At 27.3% G+C, this 10,517-nt stretch overlaps 2 protein-coding genes across 2 annotated transcripts; one reads left to right on the top strand and one right to left on the bottom strand.

Moving 5' to 3' along the window:
• On the top strand, nt 1–8,173 carry LOC105368647 (Acyl-CoA oxidase 3). The gene is made up of 13 exons (XM_011507710.1): nt 1–112; nt 1,205–1,347; nt 2,992–3,136; nt 5,006–5,131; nt 5,203–5,355; nt 5,499–5,646; nt 5,733–6,023; nt 6,091–6,254; nt 6,327–6,570; nt 6,791–7,024; nt 7,109–7,263; nt 7,680–7,973; nt 8,052–8,173. Exons 2-13 carry the CDS (start codon nt 1,298–1,300, stop codon nt 8,142–8,144), a joined length of 2,097 nt encoding a protein of 698 aa, XP_011506012.1. The 5' UTR covers nt 1–112; nt 1,205–1,297; the 3' UTR covers nt 8,145–8,173.
• A 174-nt stretch (nt 8,174–8,347) lies between these two features.
• Nucleotides 8,348–10,517, bottom strand: LOC105368646 (beta-1,3-glucosyltransferase). Its single transcript, XM_011507709.1, has 9 exons — nt 10,425–10,517; nt 10,186–10,295; nt 9,894–10,082; nt 9,675–9,805; nt 9,428–9,608; nt 9,219–9,354; nt 9,010–9,157; nt 8,653–8,926; nt 8,348–8,572 (listed from the first exon to the last, which is right to left on the bottom strand). The coding sequence occupies exons 1-9, from the start codon at nt 10,492–10,494 to the stop codon at nt 8,408–8,410; spliced, it is 1,404 nt and encodes a 467-aa protein (XP_011506011.1). The 5' UTR covers nt 10,495–10,517; the 3' UTR covers nt 8,348–8,407.

Here is a 10,517-nt window from a genome sequence, read left to right as displayed (position 1 = left end):
GCTGTATACGAAAAGAGTGCTCTAGAATATTCTCCTGCAGTTCATTTACAAGAGTTACGCTAAATAATTGATATTGTTGTTATAATTTTTCGCTATTACAAAATATAAATGGGTACGAGTACCTTTACATTGTGATATTTGTCTAATGGCGATAGTTGTGTTGACGTTTGTTTATAATAATCTTAAGTTAAAAGTAAAAAAGCATTTCCTTACGAAAGTAATAATTAGTAAATGTGATTGAATATTTTATCAAAATGGATAATGGCTCTTCTAGTTCGATATTAATAAATATTGTTAATGAAGAAGCATAACTCCCCTTTATATATTTATGAGAATATTTTAGATTCAAAAAGTACACAAAATAGATAGTTATTCATTAGGAAAATAATATAAAATAACATACTTAATGATTAAAATCTCAAAAAAATATATATATATTTTTAAAAAATAATACATTTGATTTTCGTAATTTTATGAAATTAATCTTTTACACAATCTTTTTATGGTAAATAACAAATCCTTCATCATTGAATATATTACAGTTATTAATTAAATATAACATTGTAAAATGAGTTGAGTTATGAGCTAATAGTCAATATAATAGTAATTGCATATAAGTAAAATTATAAATGTTAAACAAAAAAATTCAGCATATATTTTTGTCATTGTTATAACGCTTAAAACAATAATCATTTAAATATATCAAATGAATGTATCAACACATTTCGTCTTAATAAAATATTCAGGCACGATTATGTTATTATGAAAAATTCCGTAAATTTCAAATGATATTACGAGAAAGATATTTTTAAAAAGTAAATAAAATATGAATAATTTATAGAGGAAATAGAATAATTAATACAACATTTGTACATACTATAGTCGAATAAGATTAATAGTACTTCGTTATATTGATTGCTTAAAGCTACAATAATTTATTTATTAACGATTTTCTTCTCATCTCAAAATATCTCTCTTAACAAGCTGAATAAAAATATGCTTTATCTTGTAATTTTATTAGTATAAAAAATGTTAATATTTTAAGTAACCGAGACGAAAAAAGTAAAGTAAAATGCGCATTTAAAAGGATTTTTAATAATCTTTTTTTTTTTCTTTTAATAAAATTTCATACCTCTGTATACATATATATTTATAATGTTCGGTAAAAAAGGAATTTGTTCATTTCTATTTTTTTACATTTTAGAACTCCTATGAAAATCCTAAGTTTCTCAACGATCGTAATCTCGCCTGTTGTATCTCGCGTTGTATCCGTCAACAGGTTGTTGACCGCTAAGTAATGCGCTTAACAAAAACAAAACAGAATCTGCGAAAGGAAACAGTGTCGCGGTAGGTATGCAAGAGATTAGAGATTATGTTAATGAGGAAGGGAAATTAGCGGTGCGTTTAGTGAAATACCAAATACATAGGTGCAAATAATGTACGTATTAAGTCGGAATATACAACATCAAGAGCTTATTTACTATTTGGATTTATATGATTCAATACTAGCATAATGAAAACGTAATTACAAATGCATTTATAATACTTAATGAGTAGTGGTAATTATGTCTATAGAAATGCGTGAAATTAAATAGAAGCTATTCAACGTTAACACTATGTACTCCAATGATTTTATACGGCGATTTGCAATTTTGCTTTAATAGTACATTTTCTATCGGCCGACTAAATATGGGAGACATATTTTTGAATATACAGAGATATTGTCAAAAACTAGCGATACTGTCATTATTAGTCGTCTTTGCTCTCTTGATCCTTAAAGCAAACGTCAAATTAAAAGCTATTTATGCGAAATAAGAAACTCACTATAAGAAATACGCGGGGCAATATACTTAATATATATTTAATAAAAAAAAAAAAAATAGAAAGGGTATTATTTTTCGCATTACCACATTTCGTGAACTTAATTTGAGTAATGAAAAAAACAATCAGTCATATTACATTCTCAGAATATCAATTCACTTTATTCATATTTATTCATTGTTATTGTATTGATGTATTAACAAAAAAAAAGTTACCTTGTAAATATATTTATAGTATTCAATTTAATTTTTTTTTTTTTTTGTTTTTTTTTTTTTTTTTATAATTTATTTAAACATATGCAATATTCTGAAGTTCATTTCATTATGTTATTCGTTATAATTATCCCTGACTATAAATAGATTTAATAAAAGCAATTGTAATCGGATAATTTTATAAAACACATGAAATATTATATTACACATTGTAGTAACACGCATTGAACCGAAATTATTTTACATATTTTGCTTACTTAGATAATTCAAAATTTATTCGTAATCAGTTATACAAAATTGCATATATGCAAATCTCTCATTCGTTCGAATTAATATTAATAGTTTGGAATAAAATGTCACATAGCCTAGACAATTAGCGTTAAGAATAGAATTACTTTTATACACAAATTCGTTATAAACATCAAACGAAATAAATTTCACATAAATAAACGTAAACTTATCCTTACATAAACTCACGAAATACAGTAGAAGGGGAACTCTCAGCGTTATGAAAGATACGTAGATTGCGAAGTGCAGTAAGCCGTGACATAGCATTCGTTGATGTACTTATTTTTTTGAAATTTGCTTAGAGGAGCAACAATTCCATGACGTTTGGTTCTTTTAAGATTAAAAAATAAAACCATTAAATTTTGTCTTATTTAATTGTAGAGACATTCAGTTTTATCACGCGAACAATAGTCGAGTTTAAATTTTTAGCTAAAGTACAAAAGATCACAAATTTTTATGCAGATGACGGCTTTGGATATCAAAGCCATCGTATCTAAAATCAATCACTCCTAATAATTAAAAAAAAATTTTTTAAATAAATCCTACCCGTTTATTTTAAGAATATTAATATATCAATAAAGTTTTAGATCTTTTAAAAGAATTAACATTCATTAGTTTAAATTAAAAATTTATCATAAATTTTTAATAGACTTTTTGTTTACTATTTCAGATTTCCAATGAGAAACGTTGCAATGATAAAGAATTTAATATATGATGTGGCGAAAGGTCCATTGGATATTTATCGAAAAAAAGCCAGTTTCGATTGGAAAACATTGAAACTACATTTTGATGGGCCAGATTCTATTCAATTTCAAGTAAACATACATATATATATATATATATTTATAATTTGCAAATTAAAATAACCAGCATGAATTGGTTAATTAATACGATTTATAATATTTTTCTTAATATTGGCAATTAAAATCGATAAGAAAAATTTCTTTAATGATATATTTGATTTTATACTAACTATCTTATTCGTTAATAATTCATTAGTTTATGTTTTTATATTTTATTTCAATTTTTCGTTAAAATATATATTAACATTATGTAACATTATATATAAAATCATAAGAATTAAAGTTATAACTCGAAAAATAAATAGAATTTTTCACGATACACAGGCTCATCCCATAAAATTTTCTTCGACATTGTAAATTAATGAATCCGTTGCATACGTAGATACAGCAATCACAAAGTATAATTATGTTTGAACTCGGTATGAATGTGATTAACATTATGTTTCAAGAAAATTAGGTTGGCAAACATCGATAAAAATCAATATCTCTCAAAAACTTTATTCAAATTCAATAAATTAATGAGATAAATGAATGGATTAATTTGAGATTATCAATCTTCATTCTAAAATTAATATGCAATATTAAATAACGTCCCCGTTAATGTTTTATTTTATTACTCAGACTTTAAACGAGAATAATATTATTAAAATATATATATATATATATATATATATATATATATATATATATATATATATATATATATTGCTCGATATCTAACTTAATATCGAATAAGTATTAAATAAAAATCGAGTAAATAATATCGAACAAAATAACTATAAGAAAACAATATATTGAAAAATGTTGAAGCACGATCTTTTATTACTTCAATATTCCTTAAATAAACCGTACGTATTGCGTATGGAACGATAATTATAATTATATTTACAGAAATATGAAAGCCTATACATTCAACATCAGATCTTGACTATTTTAAAATATTAAAACGCAAATGGAAAAGTAACGAGCACTCTGCGACTATTAATCTGACGTACATACAATTTCGAATTGCGCCTCTGCCTTTACTTTGACGGATTCATACGATCATAAAAGCTTAATCTTTATTATATAATGCTTAAATGAACGAAACTCGAATATCTTTTAGATACGTACTATTGATAATATATAAACTAGACGTGCGATATATGAAAATCAAATTATATACTTTTAATATTAAGTAACAACTTGAATGTGACAACGTGTTAAGTTTATCATTTTAATGAAAATAATTATATAGATTACTATAGATTACTATAGATATATTATGATAAATTATTATAAATTATTCATTTATCTAAATTAATTAAAATTATTAAAATAATTTTCTTATTAATATTGTGCATTTAATCGCTTATGAGATTAATGTAAGAAATTTGTTTTTAATTATTTTAAAGAAATTTAACAAAAGACTGTCTACTAATATTTACTTACTGTAATGTTATAATAATAAAAAAAAAAAAAAAAAAAAAAGAAAGAAAGAAAGAAAGAAAGAGATAAAAAGTTATTCAATATCTGTAAAGGTATTTATTAAGGTAATATTATCTTAATAAATATATTTGTATATTAGTGTACTCTATTATTTTAATACTTTTTATACTGCAAATTTTTACTTGTCATTTTGATTTATTAATTTTGTAATTGTGAATTTAAGTGAATTTTACATTATACATATTTTTTATATACTTCGAATTACGAATATGAAGAAAGCTAGAAAATATTGAACAATTCATATAAAGTTTTCATAATAATTTTTAATAGATTCATGTAAGCGAATATTATTTACATACGTTATGATATATTATTATATTATTATAAAAAGAATAGAAGAAAAAAAAAAACAGGAAATTTTCATTCGATTAAAATGATTTATTTTTATTACAGAGCGTTCTGTGGTCCTTCATCGACACTCATCCGGCTTTCAAAAATCCAATAAAAACTTTGACGCTTGACGAACAGAGACGAAGATGTGTCGCACAAATGAATGCCTTGGAGAATAATTCGATATACGTAAGATATGCGTATGTGAATAACTAATATTATATCAACTTAAAAATGTTCTAATAACATGATTTATTTAGAATCAAGATCAAGATCTGATGAACTATTTATTTTTTTACAATCCGTCAGTACCGATTAAACGTGGTGTTATATACGGGATGGTTCCGATAGTCCTAATAAGCTTGGGAACCGAACACCACCTGAAATATTTCGAACAAATAATGGAGCGAAAGGTAATTTATTCTTCGTAAAAAATTTCTAAAAATTGACCTCTGGCCTGCTTAATGCTTGATTTGTCGTGCGATTATAATGTCTATTGGATAGTCGTAAGTAGTGCGGGTAGATTGTCGATGGAATAATGGAAATATATTTTCAGATAAGCTGCTGCTTTGCTTTAACCGAAATGGCACACGGCTCGAACGTCAAAGGTATGCGAACCCAAGCCACTTATGACGCCAATACGCAAAATTTTATTTTACACACACCTGATTTTGAAGCAGCGAAATGTTGGGTCGGTGGATTAGGTATGTCTTTGCTCCTATGGGCTTATTAACGATGCTATTCGTTGTTTGTTGGGACGTTCGTGCAACGAAGGCTTCGATGTTTTCAGCGAAAACAGCAACGCACGCGATTGTTTACGCCCAACTCATTACACCGGACAATGTCAATCATGGCCTTCATCCGTTTATAGTAAAAGTACGAGAGCCTGAAACAATGTTGCCCCTAAATGGTGTAACGATCGGAGATTTAGGGGAGAAAATTGCATTAAACGGAGTGGACAATGGTTTTATCATATTTAATCATTATTCGATTCAGCGAGATTGTTTGTTGAATAAGAGCGCGGACGTGACATCGGACGGAAAGTATTTTACAAGCCTAACGGACCAGAGGAAACGTTATGGTAAGGAGAAAAATATTATATGGGCACGATATCACGTCGACATTAATTATTATAATGATTATCGTAGGGGCGTCGTTTGGGGTATTGTCGACCGGTCGAGTGAGTATCACTTCAATGTGCTCGATATATGCTACTTTAGCCATGACCATAGCAATTAGATACTGTGCCTCGAGGAAGCAATTTGGACAAAATCCAAACGAAGAGTGGCCCACCATAGAATATCAAGTGCAGGTGAAATTACAGGAGTATGTTGCCCGCCCCTACCTTCTTATCAACAATACAACGAATCGTTTACTTTTATAGCAAGGCCGACTATTTCCGCATTTAGGGGCCACCTACGCAATGAGGATATTTTCTAAAAATTTCATCAAGATTATGGGCAAATTTCGTGATCACTTGATGGCGCAAAAGGACGATAGTCTGATATCGGCGATGGGTATGGAAATACACGCGCTGTCCTCGGCGACAAAACCACTTTTTGCCTGGACGGCTCGAGACGCGATACAGGATTGTCGCGAGTCCTGCGGAGGTCATGGATACTTGAAAGGTAATTTTAAATTTTCAACGTTCCGCGGCGTTTATTGATAATTTGTTGTTAAAGAAATGGAATTCGATCGCGCGACTGCCCAAAGTCAAATAAAAATTAATTATCCCTTAGAACCCAATTTATTCTCCACTATTTTATTTTAATGTTAAACGTCACAATCTTTTAATATAAAATAGCCTTTTGTTAATGAATTGAAAGTAGCGTTGTTTTGTTATTTTAGTGTCACGATTGGGTACGATAAAGCAAGAACATGACGCAAATTGTACTTACGAGGGCGAAAATAACGTTCTTATTCAACAAGCCAGTAATTGGCTTTTAAATCAATATTCAATCGTACTTAATGGTAAAAGTATCTTGTCACCCTTGGAATCGCTAACGTTCTTAGAAAATATCGATGACATAATGAAGCTAAGGTTTAATTATCAAACGGTAGATGAAGCTTTACAACCAGAAAGTAAGTAACAATTAAAAGAATTAGTAGATTCATTGTAGAAAAGATTATAATTGCTCGATAAGAATAATCTGCCTTAAATTTCAGATTTACTTATGTGTCTAAGATGGCTTACCTGTTATTATTTAAAAAAAACTTACAATCTCGTTCAAGCACTTAAGAAAAATGGATGCAGTGATTTTGTTGCTAAAAATAATTCACAAGTTTTCCACGCTCGAACATTAGCATTGGTTTATGGAGAGGTACTAATTCAATTTGTTTCTCATTAAATGACAATGATTATCAGTCATCGATATCAGTCATCGATTCTATTGCATTAACAGTAATAATAACAATGATAACATTTAAATTAATGTGTGTATTTAAAAATTTGTAGAATTAATGAGTCCTTTACAAGAAAATTTATAATATTATTATGAAAAATTTAGTCTGTAAAGATTTTATTTGCACTGTTGCTTCTTTACAAGAAAATTTATAATATTATTATGAAAAATTTAGTCTGTAAAGATTTTATAGTTTAAAGTTACAATTTAAAGCTTTACATTTATCCATCTATGCATACATACATACATACATACATACATGCATGCATGCATACATATATATATATATATATATATATATATATACATATATACATATTCATTTACTATCGCAGCATGCCACTGTTCAACAATTTATTAAAAACAATAATGATCCAATATTCGACAACAATGAAAGATGCGTGCTAAATAAATTGAATTGCTTGTATGCTGCTTGGATCATTGAAAAAAAATTAGGTGACTTTTATGCAGGAGGTTATGCATCCTCAAATAGTAATATGGATGTTTTACTTCGCGAGGGTATTATTTTATTATCCAAAGAATTACTAAACGATGTTGTGTCCTTAGTTGATGTACTGGCACCGCCTGACTTTATTATTAATTCGCCATTAGGAATGTCCGATGGAAATGTAAGATAGTTTTAATTATTAACTGAAAATTTTTAAAATTTTATTATTTCAGTATTTAATGAAAATATGTTTTGATAGATATACAAGCACTTAGAAGAATATATTACTAGAGATCCCGATTGCTTTGAGCGTCCAGCATGGTGGAAAGAAATTTTAGAAGCAAAACTGTGATATTTGAATCCATAAAGAATTTAATAAAATTTAAGAGTTTTAAGATATATATATATATATATATATATATATATATATATATATATTTATTTATAAATTTTATATCAATTTTTAAGAAATTTTACATTTGTTATCTGTTAAATTTTTTTGTATATCATTTAGCAATTTAAATATATACATTTTTAATATAATATTTACAGTCTTGAATTGTATTTGATATTTTATTGAGATTATTCGTTATCAATTTCTATTCAATCTCTATTTTATAATTCTGTGTGTTTCCTTTGTTCCTTATGTAAAAATGCTATCTCATCAGCTTCTTGAAACCATTTTTCATAGATTAATTCTGGATCTGTCATCCAAAATTTATGAAATGAAATTGGTTCTTGAGAATCAAGATAAGATATTGCATAATCCGTAGGCCTTGCCTATAATTCCACAAAAACTTACCATTAACAATATTCGTTTAATTATTATTTTTATTATGATAATTAAGCAGTATTATTACCTGATGAAATAATGGCGAATGTGTAATTTTTATTGTCAAATGTGCTAAACAAACACCAAAGAGAAACATATCGTCTGGTGTAGTTGCACTTGGACACTCGCATTCTCTTGAATTAATAATTTCTCGTACGAGTGGGTAAGATAAAATTACACCTGACCCTCCAGTTAAATAATCATAACCATAGATTTTCATTGTTCGATATCCATATCTTTCACCTATGGCCAAAGTATTCTTGGGATTGTAACAAGTTAACAATTTATACACGCGTGACAAACTAAATAATTTGATAAAAAACAATTAATTCTACCACATCTCATATCTAAATGTACATATAAATAAATTTGTATTTTTAATTACCTTAAAATTGTATCATCGTCTGTAATAACTAACCAATCTAAACTATTTTCTTCGAGTATAGGTGCAACATGTTTTAAAATTGCATAAGTTTTTGCACAATGTCCTTGACTAGTATTAGGGACGACAATACCATTTGTTAAATTCCCATCTGCCGATGAAAATATGTTAATGCTCCAAACATAAAAAGTTTGTAATTAATGGTAATCTACCTAATTTGTCTGTAAAAAATCCTATATTGTCTGCATATTTTGTCCATGTTTTACGAAGAATAGAAACTCGTTCGACATGATATTTTGCACAAGTTTTAACAGCGATATATGCATTTTGCGGAGAAGCTATTTTATCCTAAAATACAATGTTAAATTAATTAATTTAAAAGATCATTGTTATGAAATATTTGTATATAATAAGAAATTACACATGGAAAAAATGGTTTAGGGTATGTAGCACAATTTTCATTAGAAACTACGCAAAACTCTGGAGCATGAGTCAAACGAGAACCTTTGCTTTCATTTAAAATGAACATAGAAAATTCATACGATGCATCAACAGAGAAGTCTACTTTATCAGAAACAAACTCCATAGTTTTATTGATTAATCTAAAAATTAATGGATTAAAATAGTGTATTATAATTAAATATAAAATAATATTTATAGATTATTACGCATTTAATAAGTGCTTTGAGATAGCAAAACCAGATGCTAGATTTGGATATTTAAATTTTTTTGTATGTTGTGCAAAATGATGTATTATCGTGGGTTCAGTATCGTACAGCGCATTTCCAATCCATATATTCTGCAAAAAGATAAATAATAAGTATAAAATATCTTTCCTTTCTCTTCAACGTACTTATTAAATAATGTCATTTACAAGAACTGCTTACTCTATAGATATCCACATTATATTTATCTAAAGTATTTAATAGTTTACTTAATCTTATAACTGTATTTTCAGCACAAAATATATACCAGCTTCCCGAAATATTTTCATCTTTTAAATACACGATTAACGGAATTAATGTCCAAGTGCCATAAATATCTAGTTTATGTGTTAAGATAATTTGAGGTGGATCCTTAATTGAAAAATGAACATCGTAATAACAATTAAAATTAAAGTAAATTTATAATTATATCGGATATTATATAAGACTGTCTTATAGAATATTAGATTTTTACTTTTTCTAAGGATTTTGCTTGTTGAATAACATTGGATTTTAATAATTCAGCTTGTGCGGCATTGTACCCTTCCTCTTGACTCAAGATTATTATTACTAAATTTGAAGGCTCTGCGAATTAAAATTTTAACATTCATATATTACATTTGTATGACAATCTCTTGGTAATATACGTCTTATATATTATATATTATAAATAACCTTGCACAGGAAATAATAGATTTGATTAAAAATACTAACCTAGTGCAATAATCGAAGAAATTGCCATTAATGTGCATATGAGAAAAAATTCATACCTAATGTAAGTCATGTTTTTAGCTCCATTAATAAATT

The sequence above is a fragment of the Ceratosolen solmsi genome, unplaced genomic scaffold (genome assembly GCF_000503995.2).
Source record: "Ceratosolen solmsi marchali unplaced genomic scaffold, CerSol_1.0 scaffold1, whole genome shotgun sequence".
NCBI classification, from domain to species: Eukaryota; Metazoa; Arthropoda; class Insecta; order Hymenoptera; family Agaonidae; genus Ceratosolen; species Ceratosolen solmsi.
This window is presented reverse-complemented; position numbering and strand designations above follow the sequence as displayed.